General features: G+C 49.5%; 9 protein-coding genes across 9 annotated transcripts; 6 read left to right on the top strand and 3 right to left on the bottom strand.

The window, feature by feature from the left end:
• Positions 1 to 298: 298 nt before the first annotated feature.
• AtWU_00712 (CAIB/BAIF family enzyme) lies at positions 299 to 3,600 on the bottom strand (the record flags this gene model as incomplete). The annotated part of the gene is made up of 2 exons (XM_035495827.1): positions 299 to 3,062; positions 3,119 to 3,600. The coding sequence occupies 2 exons, from the start codon at positions 3,598 to 3,600 to the stop codon at positions 299 to 301; spliced, it is 3,246 nt and encodes a 1,081-aa protein (XP_035351720.1).
• A 330-nt stretch (positions 3,601 to 3,930) lies between these two features.
• On the top strand, positions 3,931 to 5,193 carry AtWU_00711 (putative cyclase; the record flags this gene model as incomplete). The annotated part of the gene is made up of 5 exons (XM_035495826.1): positions 3,931 to 4,124; positions 4,180 to 4,273; positions 4,359 to 4,488; positions 4,561 to 4,946; positions 5,029 to 5,193. The coding sequence occupies 5 exons, from the start codon at positions 3,931 to 3,933 to the stop codon at positions 5,191 to 5,193; spliced, it is 969 nt and encodes a 322-aa protein (XP_035351719.1).
• A 693-nt stretch (positions 5,194 to 5,886) lies between these two features.
• AtWU_00710 (nitrogen assimilation transcription factor nirA) lies at positions 5,887 to 8,688 on the top strand (the record flags this gene model as incomplete). The annotated part of the gene is made up of 8 exons (XM_035495825.1): positions 5,887 to 6,342; positions 6,415 to 6,688; positions 6,775 to 7,049; positions 7,114 to 7,241; positions 7,312 to 7,379; positions 7,438 to 7,559; positions 7,644 to 7,822; positions 7,890 to 8,688. 8 exons carry the CDS (start codon positions 5,887 to 5,889, stop codon positions 8,686 to 8,688), a joined length of 2,301 nt encoding a protein of 766 aa, XP_035351718.1.
• Positions 8,689 to 9,241: 553 nt separating this feature from the next.
• Positions 9,242 to 11,001, top strand: AtWU_00709 (putative permease of the major facilitator superfamily; the record flags this gene model as incomplete). The annotated part of the gene is made up of 5 exons (XM_035495824.1): positions 9,242 to 9,396; positions 9,466 to 9,616; positions 9,697 to 9,729; positions 9,798 to 10,092; positions 10,166 to 11,001. 5 exons carry the CDS (start codon positions 9,242 to 9,244, stop codon positions 10,999 to 11,001), a joined length of 1,470 nt encoding a protein of 489 aa, XP_035351717.1.
• A 560-nt stretch (positions 11,002 to 11,561) lies between these two features.
• Positions 11,562 to 13,994, bottom strand: AtWU_00708 (transcription factor domain-containing protein; the record flags this gene model as incomplete). The annotated part of the gene is made up of 7 exons (XM_035495823.1): positions 11,562 to 12,561; positions 12,615 to 13,038; positions 13,396 to 13,568; positions 13,631 to 13,704; positions 13,768 to 13,801; positions 13,865 to 13,879; positions 13,936 to 13,994. 7 exons carry the CDS (start codon positions 13,992 to 13,994, stop codon positions 11,562 to 11,564), a joined length of 1,779 nt encoding a protein of 592 aa, XP_035351716.1.
• A 570-nt stretch (positions 13,995 to 14,564) lies between these two features.
• On the bottom strand, positions 14,565 to 16,223 carry AtWU_00707 (general substrate transporter; the record flags this gene model as incomplete). Its single annotated transcript, XM_035495822.1, has 3 exons — positions 14,565 to 14,847; positions 14,907 to 15,297; positions 15,362 to 16,223. The coding sequence occupies 3 exons, from the start codon at positions 16,221 to 16,223 to the stop codon at positions 14,565 to 14,567; spliced, it is 1,536 nt and encodes a 511-aa protein (XP_035351715.1).
• Positions 16,224 to 16,628: 405 nt separating this feature from the next.
• Positions 16,629 to 18,085, top strand: AtWU_00706 (class-II fumarase/aspartase family protein; the record flags this gene model as incomplete). Its single annotated transcript, XM_035495821.1, has 3 exons — positions 16,629 to 16,831; positions 16,890 to 17,129; positions 17,179 to 18,085. The coding sequence occupies 3 exons, from the start codon at positions 16,629 to 16,631 to the stop codon at positions 18,083 to 18,085; spliced, it is 1,350 nt and encodes a 449-aa protein (XP_035351714.1).
• A 929-nt stretch (positions 18,086 to 19,014) lies between these two features.
• Positions 19,015 to 22,575, top strand: AtWU_00705 (glycosyl hydrolase family 79 C-terminal domain-containing protein; the record flags this gene model as incomplete). Its single annotated transcript, XM_035495820.1, has 8 exons — positions 19,015 to 19,217; positions 19,288 to 19,505; positions 19,558 to 19,698; positions 19,758 to 19,996; positions 20,058 to 20,750; positions 21,470 to 21,579; positions 21,647 to 22,147; positions 22,227 to 22,575. 8 exons carry the CDS (start codon positions 19,015 to 19,017, stop codon positions 22,573 to 22,575), a joined length of 2,454 nt encoding a protein of 817 aa, XP_035351713.1.
• A 1,032-nt stretch (positions 22,576 to 23,607) lies between these two features.
• Positions 23,608 to 24,815, top strand: AtWU_00704 (PQ-loop repeat-containing protein; the record flags this gene model as incomplete). The annotated part of the gene is made up of 3 exons (XM_035495819.1): positions 23,608 to 23,639; positions 23,715 to 23,972; positions 24,062 to 24,815. 3 exons carry the CDS (start codon positions 23,608 to 23,610, stop codon positions 24,813 to 24,815), a joined length of 1,044 nt encoding a protein of 347 aa, XP_035351712.1.
• Between the last annotated feature and the right edge of the window lie 910 nt (positions 24,816 to 25,725).

The raw sequence follows: 25,725 nt of genomic DNA, 5'->3' as shown, positions 1-25,725 counted from the left end.
AATGGTGGATATCTAAGAACTGGATTGGTGAGATGGAGATAGGATCGAATTATAACAGTCTTCAAGATACAATAATTGTCTAAGACAAAGTCCTATCCTCACACCTTGAGAGGTCATACATATAGTACTAGTAAAATGGTCGAGACAGTTGCCGAACCGCCACACGCAGAGCGTATATTGCCAAAAGGACGAGAAGAGATTAGCAGGCCAAAGTACTGACTGAGCACAAATAAACAGAGAATGTGGCTGTTCAGATGCCTCCCTCGAAACCAGTCCCAAACTTTAGCATATACCCACGTCAGATCCACATTTTCTCATCCGAGCCCAACGGCTTCGGCATAAAGTCCCAGCCTACGGCGACACCATCAATAGCCGCGGAATGGCGCACAGCCACCATGGGCCCGAATGCGGTATCGCGTGTCTCGAGAAACTGTGGGGGAACATCGTTGGTGCATTGGTAGTCTGCGGTCTCAAAGCCAGAGCGGCCATCGAACTGGCCGAGCGAGCGCAGGTACTTCATGACTCCGGCCAGGGAGACATCGACTTGCCAAGAGCCGCCCACGGTAGCTTGTTTGTACAAGGCCGCCTGGATACCGGCGGCGAGGAAGTAGCCGCCAGCGTGATCAAGAGCCTGACAGGGGGTGGGTCGGGCGGCCTCGCCGGCGCCGAAGTGCTCCGCTTCGGAGACGTTCATGCCGGAACAGGTCTGGACGAGGGAATCAAAGCCACGCCTGTTGGCCCAAGGGCCCTCAGGTCCGTAGGCGGACATATTGGCGCAGATGATATTGCGGTTTTGGAAGCGTTGGGCAAGGGCCGCGGGGGAGTAGCCTCGCTGCGCGAGGCCGCCGGGCCGAAAGCCTTGAGTGAACACATGGGCGTCGACCAGCAGTCGGTCGAGCTCCGCCTGATCCGCCTCAGTGGTCAGATCTAGCTGGATGGTGCGCTTCCCACGGCCAAAGTCCCGGTCCATTGTCGGGAGATCGGGGAGGTTGGGGCTGGTGACCCAGAGAACGTCGGCACCGTGCGCCGCCAACGTCTTGCCAGATAGCGGGGCAGCGATGACACGCGAGAGCTCCAGTACGCGGAGGCCCCTTAGACACTTGTCCGGCCTCGTAGAGGTCATGGTCGCGGGCAGCCCGACTGGTCCATCGCACAGCTTCCGTAGGGTAATTGGAAAGTCGCTGACGGCACGGGCTTGCGGGAGCACGTCCCATTGCGAGTAGCTGCGCAGAGCGGAGATAACCAACTTCGCATCGAAGGCGGCCGCCTCCACATCCACCGAACGCCAGCTTACAAGCCGCGATGCGAGTTGCGCCCGGTCGGCATCTGGGGGGCATCCAACCAGGGCTTTTGCGCCGTCCCGGTGGTTGGGGAACGAGTCGTGCACGCGAACGTAGCCATCAGCTGTTTTGTGGAGTCCTCCGATGGGGCCCCAGGGCGACGGTGCCGGCTTGCCGTCTAGGGTGTACAGGCGCTCAGATTTGAACTCGATGGCCGCATGTTGCAGGGGAACTGAGACGGCGGGGACGGCGGAGCCGCTGCGAAGGGCGTATATCTGGGCGGCAAGTAGGGCGGAGAGCCCAATCGAAGCCTGAGCGAGGTGGGCAACTTTGAAGGATGAGGGAAGGCCTAGACCTTGTCCGGGCAGCTGAAGCCGGTCGTTTGGGACACCCGCTGGGAGGCCGAGAGTGTTCCATAGGTAGTTGACACTATCCTTGGCCGAAAAGTGAGAGCGGTCTGCAAAGGGCGTCTCGTCGTCCCCAGGAACGGTGATGGTCAGCAAGGGCCCATGTTGCTGCGTTCCCAGGGTGTCTCTCTCCCCTACGGTTCCCTGCTCCCAGGGGCGGCGAATAGTACATTTCCAGGCGAGAGCAGGCTCGAAGAACATGTTGGTAATGATGTCTTCTTCTTGGAGGCGGTACAATCTCATGATTCGGCTGTTCGTCAAGACATATGCGTTCTTGACCCGCTCATACGCCTCTTTGGTGTCAAACATAATGTCGAATGTCAACTCGAACGGACCAGAGTTCTTGGAACGGATAATTTTGGCGATGTCCAGCATCTGGCAGGTACGGTTGGGGATTGATTTGGAGGATAAGGGCTCTAGGGGCTCGGCTGCAAGCCGTTCCCGGTCACCGTCGGTCAGACCGGGGCACACGCGATTTGGGGCAGTCGGGACACTGTCAATAGTCCTCAGCTCCACGGGGAACAGGTTCGTCTCTTCGCCCGGCTTCAAGTCGACCAAGTGATAGACATTGAAGCGAAACACGGGGCCAGCATTGGTTTCATGTGGCGAGAGAGGGGAAGCAAAGTTTCCTGTGGTCGCGACCTGGTTCTTGTAGGGCATGTGAAGGATAGAGGCTCGGGCATTGTTGGCGATGGTGTAGGAAAGCTCCTGGGACGGGGCCACCACTTCGCCCAAGATACCCAGTTCATGGCCCGCCACCGCCGCGGGCTCGATCGGTCCCATCACGCCATCGCGGCCATAGAAGTGAAAGATCAGCTGGCACTGCGGCGACTGATCGAGCTGGGGGAACAGGTTCCGAGTATACGCGCGCACGTCGGCCAGAAAAGAATCGATTTGATCGATCAAAATCGGGTCTCGAATCCCTCCAATGAAGATTGTCCGGTATCCGAGTTTTTCGACGCCTTCCAGCTTGACCTGATAAACCGGAGTCGGGAAAAATTCAGCGCCACGAACTCGGACTGTCTTCTCGGTCAGCTGCTCGTAAGATGCATGGTCCAGACAAAGGACACCTCCGGGTCCCGGCAGACGGTCGGGACACGTTTTCTCGTATAGGGTATGAGCAGCGACTGACAGAGGAGTGCAACGTTCGCGAGGTGCCAAAGGCGTGAGATCGAAAGAGTCGGGGCGCATAGTTGCAATCATTGACCGTCCCTTTGGTATGGCACAGATGCCTCCACACTCCATGATCTTCCCCATATGCCATGCAACGCCTGGCTGCACTCCATGATGCATGGCAAAGGCGGCAAAGGGAGCCGGATCGTAGCAACGACCGCCCAGAATGATATCGGGGTTGCTCTTCAGGGCCTCCGTGAAGCTGTGAAACGAGGTACCTGGTGAGCAGGGGATACATGAGGAAAGGGATGGACGTACGGTTCTGAACCCATCTGGGCGACGAGGTCAATGGCACGATCAACACTTTCAACCGTCAATTCTTCCACGGGACCGCAGGGCGACACCTTGTTGTTGACGATGCGATGTGTAAGTAGATCCCGTCGGAAGCCTGCATTGATGGTCGCCACTTTGAAAGATAATCCCTCGTGGGCGGCGATTTCCCGAACAATCTCGAACATTTCTTGGACGTGCTTATCACTACCATCTCCGCCCACAGATCCAATGAGAACTTGAATTTTCTTGTGAAAACAGGCTTGCAGAATAGGAGTTAGATCGCGGACATATGAGTCGCGACCGCAGGTCATCTTATTCAAGCCCAATTTGTAGGGGCCGCCATCGGTAGAGCCACTGTCGACGATAATGGCTTTTGGGGAGTATTGCTCAACGCCAAACCAGAAATGCTCGAGTTTGTAGCCATAGCCAAGCATGGCATTAGGAGTCAGAATACTGAACTCTGCCATGATGTCGGAGTCCCGGGGTCTATTCTGTCCTTGCCATAATCGAAAATCTTCTGGGCCCGTGCCTTTATTATGTATTGGGACGAGTGCAGCTTCGGCATCTTACCGAGACTCCGCAGTGCTCAGATGGCAACATGCCGAACCCTACCGAGCACAAGTGCCGCTGGCAAATCGGAGACAATCAATTACTCCCAAGTAGTTGACTTGGCTTCAACATTTATGCACCCTCTCGTCATTGGATTTTGGATTTTTATCAAAGTATCTCTTCTTCCGCCTCGGAGCATCCCACATCAATCCTGCTTGGTACTGATTTCTCCCAAAGAGCTACCTATCATGACGCGCGGCCTGGCTTCTGAGATGCGTCTTCCAGGCTTTGACGAGCTGCCCCTGCGCTTGGGAGACCCCAAAGGATCCGCTTGGGGGCTTTGGGGACCGGACGATGAGCTGGGAACGCTGAATCTGATTACGAACGAGGTCACCCAGTTAGCTTTGCTCGAAGCCAAGCTAGGCCGCGTCGTCAATCTCAAGTATAGCGACTTCGCGTGTTTGTGTGTAGTGGAACGTTAACGCATTTTTGTGCAGTCTTCCTTTAAACGTACCCCTCAAGCCAATGAACCCTCGCCGAAAGCCGTGTGCGCATAATTTGATCGCTAAAGGCCTCGCAAACGACGATGAAGTGAGTGAGCTTTTCTTCTCTCCTTCTGCCCCTACCTATGGCTATAAACATGAGAAATTCGCAGGATTACTGACAAGAAGGGCAGTTAGATTTCAACACTCAAAGTTCCAGCCACTGGGATGGACTGCGCCACTATCCCTACACTGAGACGAAGCAATTCTACAATGGGGTGCTTCAGGGTGAGATAGCCACAACAAAGAAACTTGGTATACAAAGTAAGTCAATTATTAGAAATATACCAAGGCGTCGCGGCTGAGACACGGATCTAATGAACATCGGCTTTCTAGATATGGCTCAGAAACCGATTGTCACCCGTGGCGTTCTTCTCGACTGGTATGAATATGCGCTTAAAAAGGGGTTTGAGCTCCGACCCTTCACCAACCAGCCCATTCGCCTAAACGAGCTGTTGGACATTGCCCGTGAGCAGCAGGTCATTTTCAGACCAGGGGACGTCCTCATGATCCGCACTGGTTGGACTGATGCGTACTCTAAGCTGACTGACGTGGAGAAGAGGCACTTGGGAGGCCGAGATGATCGCGCCTCGTGTGGTGTTGAAGCAACGGAGGCCGCCATCCGATGGCATTGGGACAATGGATTCGCCGCCGTTGCCAGTGACACTGTTGCCTATGAAGCCTGGCCCTCACCAAAACCATGGGGCGTGTGTATGCATGAGGTAAGGCTTGATCAATAGCAAGTTCTGACACCAGCGACTGGACTATTTCGATGACTTATACTTCTCTCTCTCTGTACTTTAGGTCTTCCTAAGCGGGTGGGGAATGCCAATTGGGGAATGTTGGGATCTCGAAGAGTTGAGCCAAACATGCAGGGAGCTGGGTCGCTGGACTTTTCTTCTGACTAGTCAACCTCTGAATCTGCCTGGCGGAGTGGCTAGTCCCCCCAATGCCTGTGCAATCTTCTGAGCATTTTTCTTTCCCTCTTCACCTCTTGAATTTGATAAAAGAACAAGAGGAATGTTACTGCGATAATAGAACATTTGCTCAGAAGCCGAACGTATACTACGGTACTTCTAATGTTAAAGTTTGTCTTCACGATGGCTTACGAGACTCCCCATTTCCTCCGGCTACTAGATAAATGGAGACCTTCGGCATGATTCCGTGCGCTAACCCCAAATCCCTGATCCAAGTCTGCCCCAGACTAACCCTTCCCCACACATAGTATCTACCAACCGGTTATTGTGGAGGATGTTATCCCCATGCCACAAGCCACAATACAAGACTCTGTATCTGGGAAAGGGAGGTAATTACTGGAACCTTTGACATGGTACAATTGCAGTTGTAGCTCTTATTGTGATCGCTGGGAGGATATAGGAAAATCCTTTGACATGGAGAGACTCGCATTCAAACAGCTAGTCATGAGAAGTAAGTTCTGACCATAAAAACAGAAAAGAAAAGAGAGGGAAAAAGAACTTGTTAAAGACAATCGATGTGCTTGGGTGAGAAAATTGAACTACCCACATAGAGATTAGTCATCCGAGTCATTCGGACTCACCACTTCGTAGTCAATCAGAATACCATAAAATTCCCCGCAAATTCTGTCCATCAAACATAGTATCGTCTGTCACAAATGGTTTCCTGCTAACGCCCTTTTTGACAATGGACTCACGTGGCCGTCTGTCCGGAAGAAAGTATAATTTTGCATGTCTTGCCTGCCGCCAGCGTAAAGTGAAATGTGATGGCCGCAAGCCAACCTGCAAAAACTGTGCGCGGTCGAACTCGAGCTGTTATTACAAGAATGACTCGACAGCCGCCTTACACATGGCCGGGGAGCTGCACACCAAAGAGGCCCGAATACGCGAGCTAGAAGATCGAGTCCGGGAGCTCACTGCCATGGAGACCGGCGCCCACGATAGTCGCCCTGCCAGTTCATCCTCACAGCCGCAGCCGCAACCGGACATGCCATCACTCAACACCCCAACACAGGCAACAACGACGGGCCCGGTAGCATTGTCGGCATTGTCGATGCCAGTTCCTCCAGAGGCGCATACTGAACCGGCGGATCAGGAGCGCTACGAGGGTGATAATGTTATCATCACTAATACAGATGGAAAAGTAAGCTCCAGATATTTCCATCACCACTGCTCCCGAAGAGACCATGTTTGTGCTAAGTGGTTATGCGAGCAGCAATATTTTGGCGCCACCTCGCGGTTTCGTGGTCTCTCGGAGCATAAGGAGGTGCTCGATGGACAGACGGAGAAAAAGGAGACGGAGGTTCGAGCGACAGAGCTGTACCACCAGAGATGGCTGTCTTCCAATGCCCGATTTCAGCCCTCTTGGGAGCGTACAGCGTACGAGAATATCCCTCGCTATACAGACGTGGATCCCACCATCTGTATTAATCTCCTGGAAGTGTATTGGGCATGGCAAGCTCCTTTGCATAACTGTGTCTATCGACGCTGTAGGTCTCCGAAGAACAAACTCAACTGCCTCTCTCTGCTTGGTCTGACGAAACTTCTGACATGTTCCGTGCCTCTCTCTTGCAAGGTTTCTTCCGCGACATGGCTCTTGGGGGGCCATACTTTTCCACCTTTCTCTTGAATGTAATCCTCGCGCATGCCTGTCGACACCTGCCGGAGGATGATCTACGGTTTGCGTCCTTTGAGCGAGGAGAGCTCTTTCTACGGGAGGCGCTGCACCTCTTGGTTCGAGAGATGAGACAGAGCAAACCTCGGATTCCAACCATTCAAGGACTCTTGATCTTAGGTGGCCGGCAGTGCGCAGTTGGGAATAGTAGCGAAGGATGGCTATATACGGGCATGGTAAGGACCTATGTCAACCCGCAGCCGTTTTTGTCTCGAGTCTTTGTTGACTCGTGGTCTCCAGGCAATACGAATGCTCACAGACCTCGGCCTACACATAAAGCGTAGCGATGCGGAACTCACGAAAATAATGGAGCCAGATGATTTGGAAGTACGGAAGCGATTGTTTTTATCTTGTTATGCGTGGGACAAGTGAGTGAAATTCCTCGCTAAAGATGAAGAGTAAAGAAAAAGACTGCGGACGCTTGTTGACCGGCAGCAGATCAATCAGTCTTTGCCTAGGACGATCACCGTCTTTGCCTGACATGCTCTTTTCCCCTTCCACGCTTTGTAGGTGTTATGATCCCAGGACAGCAGTTCACATGTTAACAACAATCTCATATTCCAGTTGACTTGTCCGACGATGATGACCTTTGGCAGCCTCCGCACCTATTGGGGACTGGTAAAATCTACCCTGCAACGAAATGTCATAGTACATTGACCTTTATAAATTTCTGCAAACTAGCTAAGGTTAGAGACATTACACGGGATATCCTCTCCTTTTCTCGTGCGCAGCCCTATTGACATATCATCGCCTCACCTTTTGTTTCCCAGATCATCAATGAGACCTACAATGTTATCTACAACGGGCCGGTTGGGAACGTCGAAATGAACGTCATATCGGATTTGGAAAACAAATTGATGGCATTTAGGCAGGAACTCCCAGCTGCCCTTCAGATTGAAGACCCGGCAAGCTTACAGTCCTGCGTTCCTCCTCACATTCTCTGTCTCAAGTACGTACAGCCTCTGATATCCCCTCTGCACTACCCGTTAATATTGAATGTGCTGATTGCTTGCTAGTATATTATGCCACACCGTACTAATCTTGCTTTACCGACCGTTTTTCGTCTGGTTGTGGCACCCGAATTTGCAGAACAATTCCCTGGCACTACGAGCGCAAGTGGTGTGCACCGAGCAAGCCATGTGCGTAAACGAGCTCTTCCGCGCGTATGGCCGACTATTCAACTTCGAATTCCAAAGCTATTTAATTTCCTATTGCGTGTACACGGCGGCTACAATCGATGTGCGACTAGCGCAACACAACAACAAAGGTCTGGCAAACATGGCGATAGATCGCCTGGCGGTTACATTGCACATGTTGGAGACGGAAGTCAAGCAAACACCGGGCATGCGGCGCAGCATCGAGATTATTCATTCGCATATTGGGCAGCGCTGGTCGTTGAAGGGACAAATGCAGCAGCCTCAGGCCTCTCCCTCCACCAACGGACAGGAGCAGCTACCCATCGGTTTGCTGGAGAAGGGAGGACCCGTAGGAGTAGGGGAGGGAGGAGAAGGCGGAGGGAGAGGCCAGCCTTTTTCGAAGTCCCAGTTCGATAAATCTACTCATGATCACGCATTTTCCCCCGGGTCGTCGTTTGTTTCGTCGGGGACCAGCCTGCATGGCTCAGCTGCCGACAGAATGGTACCCGAGTCATTATCCTCTCTCAACATCTCCTATGTACAGCAGCAGCAGGGGCCCATTCTCGATCCTGATTTGGACCTGGAATCTTTGTGGGTTGATTGGCAAATGGATGATGCTGGTGGTGGGTTTGTGCCTGAACTGGCGTATGATACCCCATTCAGCCAGCCATTCTCATGACGCTCTAGGAGCGTATAGGAATATATGAACATTCAATATTCAGCCCACACGAACAGTAGGCAACGTATCAGCGAAGTTATCTAGTAATTTTTGTTCCCCCAGAAGTTTCATCGTTTCTGCTGTTGCTTCTCTATGCCTGTAGAGATTCAGTATAGTGTGACAAAGATGTAAAGAACTACGCACCGTAGAACCAAGTCTCATGCAAATAGGTTACTTACATTTCGAAGACTCTATCCACCGATGGAAATGTGGTTCGACTCCTAAACGGTACGGGAAAACGGTCAATTGACCGGCACTCTTCGTATACTGTGGGTGGACCTTCCCCACACAAGCCGAGGGAATGCGGAGGAAAGGGAAATCATTCGCGGGGAAAGATGGCGGCCAGCTTGCCCTTGCTCGGTAAGATGCCGACACCGATCAGACCGATCAGACCACAAGGCAGTCCCTACATCCCTAGATTCCAAATGCCATCAAAAACCTCCCACAGATCTTCTCAAAAAGGTTCTTACAACCGTATATGTTCAAATTCATCAGTAATTCACCGTTTCTCGTTATGGACAAGAACATTCAGCAAGATGGGCTGGTGGACTGCGTGGAGAACGTCGACGTCGACAAAACTGGTGACCCAAATCTGCTTCCAGAGCAGGCTTGGACCAAGGAAGAAGAGCGGCAAGCCCTAAGGAAACTGGACTGGGTGCTCATTCCTCTGTTAGTCCATATCCTTCTTTCATGATCAATGATTCAATGACATGAAGAAGCATTTACTGACTAAAACAGACTTGGATCCTTATATCTCTGCTCCTATATGGACAGAGGCAATATTGGCAATGCGTACACAGCTGGTATGGGTAAAGCCTGGGGGATCACCTCCTCTCAGTACTCGATGGTGGTAACTGTTTACTATATCGCTTATATTTGCTTTCATTGGGTAGGGCAATCCTTCCTTTCCAGGAGCGGTGGTGTGGAAAAAACCGAGATATTGGCTAATATCATGGTATCCTATAACAGCTAATTCTGGCCTGGAAGGTAGTTCCACTGCCGGTATGCCTTCCTTGAATTCAATCAATCCTTAGAACAGACACGAACAATACCGCTAACTCCAAGCACAGTTATGGGCAGCTTGCATGGCGTTTGGCTGGGGTACTCTGGACATGATTCAAGCTGCCACCACTAGCTATGCCGGCCTGCTCGTGTGCCGCATTCTGGTGGGTATTTTCGAGGCCGGGTTTGTTCCCGCTATCGCTCTATATATGAGCTTTTTTTACCATCGGCACGAGATGGGGTTGCGATACGGTTTGTTCATGGCTTGCTCGCCTCTGGCCAATGCCCTAGCGTCGGCCATCGCTTACGGGGTGGTTACCAGCCACGAAGATATAGAACACTGGCAGTTGCTTTTCATCATCGGTAAGTTGGCTTTCTATCTCTCTCTTTCTTCATTTCCCGTGACAGTAAAGGTTCTGACAATTACCTTTCGCAGAGGGAATACCTACCTTGATCCTTGCCGTTGTCGCCTACTTCTACCTTCCAAACGGACCTTTCGAGAGTCCGTTCCTCACCGAGCAACAAAACCTAATTATTGGCCAGCGGGCAATCCTCGGCCGGGGTCGAGACCAAGAGAAGAAAGTCAACTTCAAGCAAGCCTTCGCGGCTTTCAAGGACTACAAGAACTACTTCCAGGCGGGGATTATCTTCTGCCTCAACACCGCATTTGGCTCTCTCCCAGCCTACCTCCCCACAATTCTATCCCACATGGGATACACCAAGACGCAAGCCGAGGGATTCTCCGCCATCCCTTACTTCGCATCCCTAGTCTGCTGCATCGGCGCCAGTTTTCTCTCCGACCATGTCCGCCAACGCGCCATCTTTATCTCCTTTTTCGCTGCCCTAGGCGGTGCCGGCTACATCATACTGGCACTGGTCGCGACAAACGCGGTGCGCTTCTTTGCCACCTTCCTGATCTGCGCGGGCGTCTTTCCCGCCGTCTCGCTCACCTTCACTTGGGTAACCGACAACCAGGGCTCTTCCTCCAAGCGCGGCGTCGGCCTGGCCATCTTTGGCATGATCGGCCAGTGCGGTCCCCTGCTGGGCGCTCGTCTATTTCCCTCGCAGGACTCGCCTATGTTCTCCAAAGGCATGTGGATCTGCGCCGGCGTGCTCTTCGGCGCCTGTACACTCGCTCTCATCCTGCGCCTGCTGCTTTCTCGCGAGAACACCCGCCGGGACCGCCAGCACGGTTCTTGTGACCCTAATTACACCCCTCCTGATATTGCGGAGAAGGGTGATGAGCATCCCATGTTCCGCTTCGTTTTATAAGTGCAATTGAGTGCAATATAGGGACAGAAAGAGCGCCTACAAGTGGTGGGGGAAGGACGCGAGTGACAAAGGGCTATGGCGACTGAGTGCGTCATGACCCGATTATCGTTGTGTGAGGGCCTATCTTCCAATATAAACCATCGCTAGTACAGATAGAAATGATTTCGCATTCTCACACAACCCCACAGAAAACCGGAAATGTCTGTGGTGCCCTCTGGTGGATATAGATAGCTACGAGCACTGCTAATCTCATTGAGCTGTCTGGTTTCTCATAGCCCTGCCAACTAGAGACCCAGATGTTCCTAATCTGTTCCAATTTATTTCCAAAGATGTTTCCATGAAGCCTAAGCTTGTTAGATCATGCCATTCAAATCAGCCTGGATACATGAATGGTCACAGCGATTGTTAGTACTGAGTTTATCTATGGTATCCTCATGCTCATAATTTGTAGTCGCGGGATTAGTATTCGAAGCATTAGAAAAACAGGGGACATTTTCTTTATCTATATATCTGAATTGATTACATTACTTTGTTTGCATCCACTAGAGTATCCTTATCACTTAAAGCCATTCGTTGTCGAGAATGCCGTCTTCCAGTATTCCAAAGTCAAGAGGAATTGTTGCCATTTGTGACTCTCGTTCAAAGTTCAGTGGTTCATGACTACCCAGGCCAGCTGGAGGTGTGAAGATGAATGATGAGGGAGAGGTTTGAGCCATCGAAGAAGCCGGTACAGCCGACACGGGCGCATCTCCTGCATGCTCTATGCGACTCGAAAACAACCGAACAAGGTCTTGAGCAGCTGAGACCGTCTGAACGTCAATAGTCGTGTTTGAACCGGTATTCGGAGTAACTAGTTCCGTCTTGTGCATATCGAGAAGCTTGAGGGCAGTATCTACTATTTTGCCCATCAAGGGATCAAGATTGTGGCTTGGCGTTAATGAAGACGCCATGCACATCCATTGATGATAGAAGCACAGCAGCGCCGACTGGAAGACTATGGATGACTTGTTCGGGAACAGACAGTGAAGTCTTTGGTTATCATGACTGCTTCCCAACATACTGAGTATATTGAGTGCTGCACGAACGCACCTCGACAGGCTCTTCGTGAATTGAGGGTGCTTCGGGTCGAATGTCAATGCTGGCTGGTGAATCAAGACAACAGCCACGTTTCCTAAGAAGTGTAGAAACAGTGTCTCGAACGACTGATCTGCTGAGTTCATATGAAGAGTGTCCGGTAGACCATCGTCATGGTCTTTCATCTCATTGCCTTGGAACTGGACTACGCTGTGGCGCCACACTGATAGCTCGTGATCCAGTGCTGTGATTTTGGCGACACCGTTTCGTCGTTTGGTAGTAGTATATAGCGACTTGAGGCAGCTGGAGAATATTCTGAGCAATTTCACGTAGAGGATGAATGTAGCCATGCTTGTTGTCTCTCCCGGAAGGGGGAGCGGTATGTCAGTCGCAGCCACATCGTCCAGATCCGTGTCAACAGGTAGGTCGGTATCCACATCATCGTCTTGGATCATTTTCGGCAGACCGTGTACTATGCTGCAGGCACTGTTTATGAAGATTAGTGACTTACAGGCAGTCTTTGTTGTTGGGAGCCTTACACGTCTACAGCGTAAACGCACCACCATATGCGTTTTCTTAACTCCATCTCCCCAGAACAAAATTGGAAGCGTCGGGAATGTCGATGGAGTCCTAGAGATTGCGCAAGTCGAACAACCTGTCCGCATGTTTGTGTCCACTCATCGTGCTTCCGGGTAAGTTGAAGATATAGACAAGTTAAAAGATGGGACTGCAGCCCTGGAAGGTCCTCGTTTTCAGGTGCAGTCGTTAACCGAGCACATTCCAGGGTATTAAGGTAGTAAGTGTTGCACTCTGTGGGCGATCGACTTTTCCATGCGGTAATTGAGAGGACAAGAAATATTTGCCTCAGAATAATATAGTCAGACGGTGAGAGATTAGGGTCGTGGGCCTCAACACGATCGAAGATCCGGTGGAAGGCGGAAAGAAACTGCTTCTTCATGAGTACTGGCCAGATAGACGACCAAGATTGGAAAAACTCTGTTATAGCACCCAGGTAGAATGCTCGTGGCTTATCGAGCATGAAATGTGGTGGTCGAGAAAGATCCATTGAGTTTAAAAAATGCAGATGTTGGGAATATTCTGGGCAAGCCCCGAGTAAATGGAGCCGATTAACGACATCTGGAAAACCTTCTTCTTGGTCGAAAAGAGATTTATATACTGATTCGGCACAGCGTATGAAATAAATTCCTGTTGTTGATCCTGCGAATCGATTGACACTCGGTGTTAAGGGCACTAAGCGTCCTAGATGCTTTATGATAGGATGACTTTGTTGATTTGGAGTAGTTGCCGCATCAGACGAACCTGCAACTTGCAGTTCTGTATAACCGTGGGCTTGGAATCCAGGTGCAGTGTCGTTCCATACTGATTTGTCAACAGTTGTGGAATGGCTAGCACGTAGTTGCCGAATTTCGCGCTGCAGATTCTGATTTTGGATCCTGAGCTCATCGAGCAACCTTTCTTGTTGCTCAAGGTGCCTAACAAATTCATTAACATCATCCCTGGAAAACTAAATAATGTGACGAGATACAGCACTAACCTTCTGGGCCGCGTTCGTCTTTTGAGTTGCTTAGATGTGACACAGGAAGCTCCAGCGGTTCTACAGTTGCTACACTATACGGGTCCCACCGTATCAGTCCAATCCATTCATCTATAGAGTGGTTGGGGGAGCAATACCGATGGGAGTAATCCGTCACAACGGATCTTCTTTCTGAAGATACCGAATCAGCTTCTTTCCGACCAACGATCCGTAAGTTTCAGAGAATCTACATACATGCGGCAACGATCGCTGAAAATTTGTTTGTCAATAACATATCCAGTAAAATTCGGGAGACGGAAACACACCACACTTGAGACGAGAGTTGCAGCCTGGGTATAGCACCCCCTTGTCCAATGGCTTCCATTATACCTGGTATCCCAGAAGTACAGGGCTATCCCAATAAGATTGAAGCCCAGGAATGTAGAGGCGCGGGGAAAGTCCCAAGTGGGTCACCTGAGCCATAGCAAGCACCTAGTCACGTGATCCCGGCTGGAACCGAGACAGAATGGCAGTCGGAACTGTCCTCGCTCCACCTGCCACAATAGAATAGATCGACTGTGTGATTCAGCCACAACAATTCGCAGAACGATGCTCCAATATTGTAGAACAACCAGAAACGGAGCTGGGATTAAGGCTACAAATGTCCAACTTTACCAACAGGCCAGTCAACTTTCAGCTACTATCCCGACTTAGTAGTATACTGACAGCAGTGCAAAATATATATTAAAACTTGGACAGCTCTATGGTGTTTCACACCTAAGGCATCGGCATCTGACACTGACATTAGTAGACATGATACTACTTTTGTCTATTCTTTTACAAGCTGAAATACAATGCTCGTGCTTACTGAGTATTGTGAGGCATGTACGTTCTGGAACAGCGTATTGCTATACTAAATTGACTCCGAATCCTACTTGTATCCGATGACACATACCTAAAGGTCCCTATGCTCAACTTCTTCAACCTCACTTTTTTCAAATGAAACCCGGCCTTCTGCATCACAGTTTGGAGGCAGATAAGACGACCTAACAATCCCTCGAATGCTCAGCCCTTGTTTGAACAGTATATCCAAGTCTTCCAGCTTCCACCCCATAGTTTCCGGATATAGGAAGTACACCGAGATAGGGATACATGCACCAATCACGGCATATACTATATAATACTGATAGCCAATATTGTTGATTGCGACAGGAGTTATCATCGTGACAACAAAATTCCTAACAAATCAGCACTGGCACTTTCCAAGAAAATGTCTGCAGCAAGAATGGAAGCTTACCAAAGCCAATGATTTGCGGTTGAGATCGAAGCCATGGCAACTCTCAGACGGAGCGGCGCCACCTCGGTACAGTATAGAAAGTTTGCACCCAGAAATCCGATGGGGATGAAAAAGTTAAACAAGAAAATAAAAAGCGCCGAAATAATGGAAGCGGGCTTGTTTGTATGTGGAAAGCTCGTGGTGATTGCTAAGGCCAGCATACAAAGCGACATTCCCGACCCGCTCACAATAAACACCACGCGGCGACCGAACCGATCAATGCAGTAAAAAGCCACGAAACACGAGAGGAACTTCCACGAAAGCGTCGCGGCAGCTAGTATTCGAGACATCATGCTGGTCATTTGGAGGTTATCTTCGAAGATAACCGGAGCGTAGACTGAGATAAGGTTTCCTAAAAGTAGTTGCGTCAGCTATGGTATGCATACATGTAGGGCATGTCCTCTATGGGCACTTACCTCCCGACATTTGCTGGTAGAATTGGAGCATGATGCACAGAGCGAAGCGGTAGAATAACCTTTCATCGTTTGGGCGCCAAATATCCATTATTGAGACACCACGAGAGTGATTCTCTAGTGTTGACTGGATTGCCGCAATATCGCCGTTCACGTCTTCCGACTGGGCTGATGTATTGTTCAGACTGACTAGTGTTGCACGAGCCTGCTCAAGGCGGCCCTTTTGAACAAGCCATCGAGGAGATTCTGGGAGAAAGAAAATTGAAAACATGGGGATAAGCGAAACCAGTCCCGGAATTGCCAATGGCACTCTCCAGGCAACCGAGCCGGTTTTGACCTGATAGAGTCCCAGATTAACCCACGACGTGATTGCGTACCCAGCGCTGATGAAAAGACCATCCAGAACAACGTGTTTGCCCCTATTATGTGCCGATGAACATTCGGACTGCCAGACAGGTACTGTTCCACTAAGCATTCCAATGCCGATTCCAATTATAAGCCTTCCCAGAATCAACTGAGCGAGCCCAAAAGAGGAACAACACAGGGCTTCCCCAATCAACGTTGCAAGTGAGCCTGCAAATATGACCTTTCTTCTTCCCAAGATGTCACCGATCAATGAGCATGAAAGAGACCCAACCAATGCACCAAGGGTAAATGTCGAGATAACAACACCTTGGACTGTTAAATTGTGGCTTTTCAATGCGCCTGATGTGTGGATAGTATCGATTTCGGGGAAGGTTGTGGTCCAGTCTTCCACAGATACGAGACCGCCGACGCCGGCTTGATTGTAGCCAAAGAGGAAAAAGGCAGGGCATACTACCAGAATCAACTGGGCAAGCGACAGTGCGTGACCATGGAGTGCCATGCTTGATGACCACTGTTGTTCACAGGATCCTTGTCAAAAATAATATGCAGTCCATTTGAATGCATTTATAGTTGACAGGCTACCCCACAACCAGACACTCTTCCCCGGATGATTGTGTAGAAGAGCCTGGGGGTATGTAGGTACCCCATGTTAGCCAAGAAGAGTGACGCGTGGTTAGCCCGAAATTGCGGGGATGGAATAGGGCTGGCTCGGGAGACTAATTTCGGGATAAGGCCTATCCCGTCGGAATAGTACCAAGCTCCGGCATTATACCAGCGTAGTCTTCGGAATACCAGTGACTGTTCCGATCGCTCTCATTTAAAGGGAAATTCACCAGCCACAATCATCGACTGCGCATACCTTCAATTCTTTTCATAGCAGCATCACCTATACAAATCCCAAACAATGTTGAACAGTGCGGTCGATTCCCGCATTTTCCGCAATCTTTTTGGAACGGAAGAAATCCGCGACATATTCGCAGATGAAGCTTACATCAAGTGCTTGGTTGAAGTTGAAATTGCTCTTGCGCGGGCTGAAGCAAAGGTGAATGTTATCCCACACGAATCGGCCAATGTTATTGCAGAGAACGCCAAGTACGAAAACCTAGAGTATGTATCCCCCTTTCCGAACCCTACAATTATGGACTAATAACATCTATGAAAATAGCCTCGACCGCATGGCCGCAGACACCGAAAATGTTGGGTATCCTGTCTTGCCGCTGGTGTGGCAATTGGCCGAGATGGTGCCCGAGGAACATGCCAAGTACATCCATTGGGGTGCCACAACACAAGATATCATGGACTGCGCTTCCATGGTGCAAATGCGTAGAGGACTTGCTATCGTCCGTCGGAACCTTCATGAGTTGGACGCAACTCTAAAGTCTCTTTCGGAGAAATATGCCGACACGTACGTCTTACAAATGCAACACTGTTAAAGAGGTGCTGACACTTCCAAGACCCATGGCAGGCAGGACCCATCTCCAACATGCTCTTCCAATCACATTTGGCTATAAATGCGCCGTATATCTCTCTGGTATCCAACGGCATATCCAACGATTGACAGAAATAGAACGTCGATGTTTGCTGGTCCAGTTCGGCGGCGCAGCAGGAACATTGGCATCACTCGGCTCGGATGATACCGGTCTAAAGGTGCGAAAACAACTTGCCACGGAGCTCGGGTTACATGATCCATCAATTACATGGCATGTGGCACGGGATCACATTGCAGAAATCATCAACTTTCTAGCACTCATCGGGGGATCTCTAGGGAAAATCGCTCTAGATATCATCATCATGTCGTCTAACGAGGTTGCCGAGGTGGCTGAGCCCTTCGTACCGTTTCGGGGAGCGTCATCAACTATGCCTCAGAAGCGAAACCCTATATCAAGCGAAGCTATACTTGCCTCTTCGAAGTTGCTTCGGTCGAACGCATCATTAGCTCTGGATGCTATGGTGTCCGATTTCGAACGAGCCTCTGGCCCCTGGCACCTGGAGTGGAGCTGCGTTCCAGATTCATTTGTCCTATGCTGTGGCGCGCTACACCAAGCGAACTTCATTATGAAGGGTCTTCTCGTCAACACTGAAGCCATGTCAGACAATCTCAACATGACCAAGGGCCTGATTGTTGCGGAGGCAGTGATGATGGGAACTGCGCCGAAACTTGGTCGCCAGAGGGCACATGATGTGGTTTATGAGGCCTGTACAAAGGCAATTGAGGGAAATCTCCCCTTAATCGATGTTCTTCAACAGGATAACAGTCTGGTAGCTGAAGTCGGAGTGGAGAGGCTAAGGTCCCTTTGTGATCCATGTCAGTATCTTGGGTGCTGCCGACAGATGATTGAGAATGTCATTCGTGATGAATAGAATTTTCCGTCAGTGATTAACAAGAGAAAGATATGAATTATAATACGTGGGAATTTATTTGCTCTTCACACTGGATCGGAATCTATTGGATAACCTGCAGGTGGTTTACGTTATCATCCTACTTTCCTGCCCATTGCCATGGCTGGGGTATGTGCCTCTAGGGAATCACAATAACGCAAGTCAGAGTGTGTATTGAAAGTACAAGGAAACATTTTTTACCTCAAACCATAAACCTTTCATCTTTTTCATTACCTCTAGAGTTGCTGCCAAACAGGTTGGATGACTTTCTGAACAGGTTTTCGCTGGTCGCGAAAAATTTGCTGCCGACTTGGCGAGGACGGTGACATTCATCTGCAGGGATTTACGCATCAATTAATATAATCTCGGGTTAAAGGTGCCCGGTTCATGTACGCCTACAATATTGCAATGAAACACATGCTGCAGGTGTATAAGGTCTACTATATATATAATTACACGTAGGTCACTAGCCTACTAATAATATTTATGATGCTTGAGTAGTTAATCTGTTAGTCCTGGTGTAGGGGCAAGATGTAGGCATTGTATAGAAATATCGCTCTCTCCCAAGTGTAAATATCACCCCACAAATGAGTTTCTCTGTCTCAAGAAGGGAAAAATAACAAGGAGAGGCATATATGTAAGACAGCCAAAGCTCTCAATCAGCCCGTACTGTTTTCCGCGGCAAAACGTCTGATAGCTGCGGGGTCGTTGGTTGAAAGCTGTAGATCAAGGACAAGGAAGAATTTCTCCTCAAATAAGAACAAAGAGCATCAGCCGTTTCAGACTACATATTTGGTCGGCTAAATTGGCTTTCTGGGAGTTTTGCCTGTTTCTTTACTATAAGAGCATAACGAAGAACGCTTTGAACGGACTTGTTCACTGCAAAGGTGGCCCCAAGCAAAGTGTCCATAATGCCTTCTCTTGCAAGCATCATCACTTTTGTAATTTTTATTCCATTTGCAGTATCTGATCTATCCGTTAAGCTTAATGTTACCCGCGAAATAAAGCTTTCTCCGCCGGCTAGCCCTAGGCCTGGGAAGCAGATTGTGGATGCAGCATATCAATCATTTTCCATCGAGTTTTCGTTCATGGCAGATTATGCCGGAAATGATACGTATGGTCAACCCTAGATACCATTGGTGACGTACTTTAACTTTTTCAAGACACCCAAACCTTTTTTCAAGGCAAGTGATTCAAAACTTGTACGACATATCGGGCGCATATCCGATCTTCCGTGTGGGCGGCAGCACCCAAAGCTCTGCCATATATTATCCGAATCAAACCGAAGCTATAATCGACCCATTTAGCTCTGTCGCTTCTGACCAGCCATCGCATACGCTCGTTGGCCCTTCTTGGTTTCAATCTTTCAGACAATTTCCCAGTGGCACCCAATACATATATGGTATAGTTTTCACGACACCATAGAGAACAAAATGCTAACAATTTTGTGCAAGGCCTCAATTTCTTCAATACGGTAAACGAGACATATTACAATATTGGGAATGGCCTTGATCAATGTGTACTCGAGGCAAACGCTGCCTACGAGACCATGGGCAACTCATTATATGCGTTCGAGATTGGAAATGAGGTAGATAGTAAGTTGGCTCGATATCAAATTGTGATTGTCTACCCTGCGTTTAACAGTATAAACCAGGCTGGGGAAATGGTAAGCATAGAGACGGGAATTGGACGGTCCAACGCTACGTGAACCAATGGAACGAATTTGCGTCGGCTATCAGTCGGAACTTGACTGGTAAGGACGCAACGAGATTGTTCCAAGGATGTGCATTTGAGGCACCTCGCCATCTCGACGAAAGGACGGACTGGAATGTTGAAAATGCGGAGCTAGATGGTATGGGCCCAGACAAGACAAAGACGGTTTCTGACCACGAGGTGAATGAGCATCAAATCAGTAAATGCATCTGTGGACTATCTGCTAACGGGGTATCCTCAGTATATGGGTGCTAACTGCCACTATACGGGTGCTGGGCCAACAATCGAAGACACCCTTTTCGATCGCACCAACATGCTCTCTCGTGTTTGGTACCATGACTATCTGGGCAATGCGACAGCGAGTTCAGGTATCAAATATGTTATCGGTGAGACCAACTCTATTTCTTGCCAGGGCGCGTTCAATATCTCAGATGTTATGGCATCTGCTGTTTGGGCCATCGACTATGTCATGTATCTTTCTTCACTCAAGGTATCCCGTGTTCATTTTCACATGGGAACACGCTATCGCTACTCACCCTGGCAGCCTATCCTCTACAACGACAGTGCTCCTCACGTCAACCCAATGTACTATGGGAATCTTTTCAACGCTGCTGTGTTTGCAGGCGGGAACAAGCAGACGGAAGTTCTTGTCAACGAAACGAACTTCGGTGCATATGCGGTCTACAAAGCGGGAAGTCTTGATGCTATTGTGGCGGTCAATCTCAACATCTGGAACTCAACATCTGATCCTGTCGCTAGGCCTTACACAGAGCTAGCCCTTACAGATGAGTGGGAAGATGCAAAGGTTTCTAGGCTGACAAGTCCTGGTGTGGATATCGCTGATAATATTACATTTGCTGGCCAATATGTTGATGAGAATGCCCGGATTGTTGGACCAAAGACATATGATACAGTGACTGATGGCAAGGTCCTAGTGGGTGCAGGTGAAGCAATACTTGTTCAAAAGTGATGAGTTGCTGGAGCTTCGAGAGTGAAAATATACTCGATATTGGATGGTATATATTTTAGGATGCGTATGATGGTACACCATGTATCGGCTGTTTCTTGAAGCAGGCAAGCATTCAGGCCAAGGAGATTGAATCATCAGATGTCACCAACTTTTGGACTTCCAGTGGACAATAAACCCGACGATCAAAATCATGAGCAGTTACATAAATTCTATATGGAAGGATCATCTGTCAGAAGATATACTCATTATCCATTCCGGGTAATTATCATCTATCACGTCAAATCAGGTCATATAAGAACCTCGGTATGTTTTATTAGGTTGCCACAAATACTTCATTAGCTGTAAAGTTCTAAATTGCATGGTATCGGCTATACTGTATCATACCATTCACATCAATACATGTACAGCGGAGGTATACTGAGTAGTGCTTTATCCGGGCGGTGATATTCGATGCACAGGCTCCAGGTTCGAGTAGATTAGCCACATCATAAGGAGCAATGCGAGAGCGGAACTTCCCGCTTCAGGACACCGGAACTGGCCCCAAGTGAGATTAGCCTCACCCCCACTCTTTCTTCAATACAGATATTGATATAAATGCTGCTTTCCATTCCCGCCTCTGCACACGAATGATGTGGCTTTTTGTCAAAATCTTTCTAGGCTGACGGTATCTGAACCCACTTCAGCTCCTCATTTCGACTTCAACAAATCGACAGCAGAATGCCCATCACCTCCTCCCTCCTAAAATGGAGGAACTGCTGACTCCCTTTCTACAATATACAGAAAAGGACCGTCGGTGAGCTGGTCCCGCTACTTAACGAAGTTCTGATCAAGCAACTGAACCTAGTGGTCACTTGCAATAGGTCTGACGCGCCTGCTTTTTCGCTCGCTCTTCACGGTCCAGAAAGACTGTCACGCACATCCCCATACCTGTTTCATGTGACCCTACAGCGGGTGGATGAAGTTAGCGATTACTGTGTCTTTGCATGGTACCCGCAGACCCATGGCTTTGCTACCTCAGACGGGTTTATTCTCCTTCAACGTACCGCACAGGGCGGGCTGCACCAAGTCAATCTCCCCGAGTATACTATACTCCCTCAACTAGAACATGGGCACTTCTCCCCTTACAATATTCATAAGCCCGGTAATGTCAAGCAATTTTACGATGCTATCCCCGACCGTCTTATCCCATACCTACAGACAGGCGAGCGATATGTACTCCTCTGCCCAGGTCAACAATATGACTCATGGAATTGGACCGATAAAGCAGAAAATTCTAAACTCGTCTTGCCAGGCGGGCCCTTTTTATCCTTCATAGTCGAGGACAATGAGACCATGCCGATTATGCCGACGTTGATCTGCGGGTGGGAACCTTCCTTTCTTCTCTTCTGCTTGTACTACCCCAGAACACATGCTAAGCTCCCTATGCACCCATATGTTTAGAGCGAAAGAATGCTGTCCTACTCTGATTGCAAAAGTCGAATGTTGCCCTCAAGGCCAGGTGGCTTTACAGGATGACCTCGTGCTTGCGACCCTTCATGTGACATACGTGCCAACAAGTGGTAGCGGTGGTAGGCCGTTTACTTTCAACACGGCAGGATTGACCGTCGAGCTCTGGGTTTGGCGGGATCGGTGGGTCAACCTGGAAGGGTTCGTCTGCGGCGGAGGATGGGCATTTGTCGATGACCCAGATATGCAAGTCTCGCCAGGCCGTGATAATGGCTTTGCCAGTTTGCGGAACGTGGTCCGAGGTCTTGCGGCTTCACTTGCTCACGGACATGGAGAGCAATGATGGCGGGGAAGCCCGGGTTGGGGAGGGGATCCGGTGTCTCTTTAAGGGCCTCCGGCTCGAGTGGTGGGTTTGGAGAAGTAGGGAAGACCATTTGGAGACGACAGTCACAATTCTAGCCACGGGAAGCTGGAAGGTACGGGAGCCGGGCGAACAGCCTGACGTTCTTATTCCTGCGGCGGCACCAGTGGATTTGGAAATTATATAGAACGAGCCGATGGGAGGAGACGGATTCTAAACACGCTACTTGCGATATGTCTCAGGCAACTTGTGGGTCATCTGAATTTTAAGCAATGCATCCAATTACACAGAAGTCGCCATCAAGCAGGCCTCCTCGGACGACGAAAGCGACTACATCAGCAGCCTGCAGGGAATTACACGGCTCAGGATATTGGATGATTGAAGCCGACCCGATGAATCAAGACATTCCATCCCCGAAGCGCGGGTGTGGCGCCGTATCGCGATGCCATTTTGCACTTGACACAAGAAGATTGAGGGCTGGATTCATCTGGCATGCAGCCATGACCGAACCCTATGTATTATATTGTGGATATAGACTGGCATTGTTTTGTGCCGTGTGATACTGTAATATACAATACATTACATTCCATGCCCAGGCGGTAAGCATCATGGCCATTTACCATGATTGACTTTGTTTTAAAGATGGGTGTTCGAGATGGTAAAAAGAGCCCAATAATAGCTCTTACGGTAGCTAGAAAAATAAAACTTTATTTCTTCCAGGGGTTGAAGCTCATTTCTTATCAACCGGTTACTCTGTGATAATCACGTGCTCTGTGTCTTTGTAACTTGTTTGTAACATGCAGGTGCCCTACCCCTAAGACATTTTTCTCTCCTCATTTTCGATTCCAAGACGCTAAGGGGCCGCTAAAATAGTGGCATGTGTCTTGCGCTGTTTATATAACTATGGGATGGGGAGTCCGTCTTTCTAACCTTTTCTCTCATCTCCTGCAGCCCACAACATCCCACAGCATTCCATACGTTTTGAGGATCCCACTCCCCAAATATTTCAATCCAATGGGGCTGACTCTCGCTTTCCCTTTCAGTTTGTATGACTATTCTTAGCCAAAATGCCTTTCCGTTGTTGTGGTATGTATTCTGGTGCTGACAGAGCATGACATCAGGATCATCCTTGCCCTAACCTGGGCCTCCTTCATCCCCCAGATCAAGCATGTGTGGAAGACGAAACACAGCCGGGGGATCTCCACTGCCTACCTGCTTTTTAACGTCCTCTGCATCACAGAATATGTCTTTTTTCAATCCCTTGACACCGCCTATCTTTGGGATATCTCCAAATTGCCCTCAGCGCCGGTCTCTGTCTCCCCTTTGGACTGGGTCAATCTCGCTCAAGTATTAGGGGTGTGGGTATTGTCCAACGTCTTGTAAGTCCAAACCACCAGCGCCACCACCACATCTCGCTGGGATGCCTATCACCCGGCTAACTGTCTATCTATAAATGCAACAACCCCAGCTTCTTGCTGTGTCTCTTCTACTCCCCTCCGACCGGACCCCATCGTCATCTTCTGCGAATCCTCCTTACTCTCGCTCTCTATTCCTTCTTCCTACTTTTCACTCTGGTCCCGCTCATATTAGACCTCACCACCGACGTCTTCTGCCGGCCGAACAATCCGCACGATTGCCCGCTGCCTGAGCGGGACGTGGTCCCTTTCCTTCGCGGCATCCACTGCTACTTTCTCTTGCCCATCACGACGCTGATTCTCCCTGTTCTGGGTTTCTATAAGCAAGCACAGCGCCAGAGGCGACAGCGACATCAAGAACAATCAAGGAGGCAGCATCATCAGGAGCCCCGCGAACAGGCCATAATGATACCTCCGTCTCATCCCCCATCACCGACCACCCCCACAGATCTTAACCGCCTACTTGCCCGCTCCCGCCTTTTTCAGGCTGCTATCTTCGCGCTCTCGGCCATCCTCTGGATTTTCCGCTTGCCTCCAGGGAAGCAGGAGCGAGCGTACGAACCGCCACCGCCGACCGATGATCCTCTTCCGCCCCCGCCCTGGCTGTTGGTCTGCTTTCAATGGTGGATATTCATGGGGTATATGACCGTCGATGAGGCCATTTTTGCGGTCGGACAGGGTTTGTTGGGGTGCTTGGGTCTACGGAAGGCGATAGCAGCCGAGGGGAGAAGTGAAGGTGAGGAGGCGGAGAGAAGGCTGTTGTTGGTAGCGGCTGAGGAACGTTCCACATACGGATCTGAAAGTTGAACTTTCCTGCAATCGATACAAAAAACGTGCAAGGAAGCTGGCTAGTTAACGGGTTCTTTCTCATATTGAGAACACTTGCACTGCCGAGGGGAAAAGGAAAGGCAAGGGGAGATGATCTAGTCATCTCATATGAAGTGTAATCAGATTCTAGTTCATCCTTTGTATAATAGTCCCACCCAATGTCTCTAGCTTAATAACAAGATTTCATAAAGAAATCTTGAGCACCTTGTGAGCAGACTCAAGAGTCTAAACAAATCCAACTGGTAAGACTACTGTAATGATCAATGGTTGGTTTATAACGACTTAATTGACACCCAAATAGAGGGTCATATCGCTGAAGCTATGCGTGGATTCTTTCGCATGGTCAACTAACATCCAAATGGTGTAGGTTGGTTGCCGATAATTGAAGCCTGCTGGGGCCAGGCGGCCAAAGGCGGCTGACGTCTATGGGCTAATGTGTATGAATAAACCTTTCAAGACAGGAACATAAAGGGTTCTAAGAGTGATAGTCAAAGGGTAAGACGAGATTATATCAACGAGAGCTTTTGGCTCGAGAATATACTGGCAAGGAAGAGAATTCTTGAGAAAAGAAAACAAGTTTCGTTAGTTGCACAGTCATGAACTTGCTTTGCTGTGTATCTTTCGAGGCCACAGCACTTCCGATGAGTTGCCACCCTTTGTGCATCACATGAAGTGTGGGAAGCGTGTCGCTGAATGCTGGATTAGTACCCCCAGAAGCGGTGTGGATGACACAAAGGGCAGGGATACTCTCTTCAACTTATGGGAGTGGACCCTCCATAGTAAGCAATGGCGGATAGGCGAAGGGCGTGGGAAAGGATAAACGAAGCAAGGAGGTAGGTACAACATGAAGCCCACACACACCATCGCCCTCTCCAAGCTGACTAGTAAA

Source organism: Aspergillus tubingensis (genome assembly GCF_013340325.1).
Source record: "Aspergillus tubingensis WU-2223L DNA, scaffold_2, whole genome shotgun sequence".
NCBI classification, from domain to species: domain Eukaryota; kingdom Fungi; phylum Ascomycota; class Eurotiomycetes; order Eurotiales; family Aspergillaceae; genus Aspergillus; species Aspergillus tubingensis.
The sequence above is the reverse complement of the archived record's forward strand: the minus strand, read 5'-3'. Positions and strand labels throughout refer to the sequence as shown.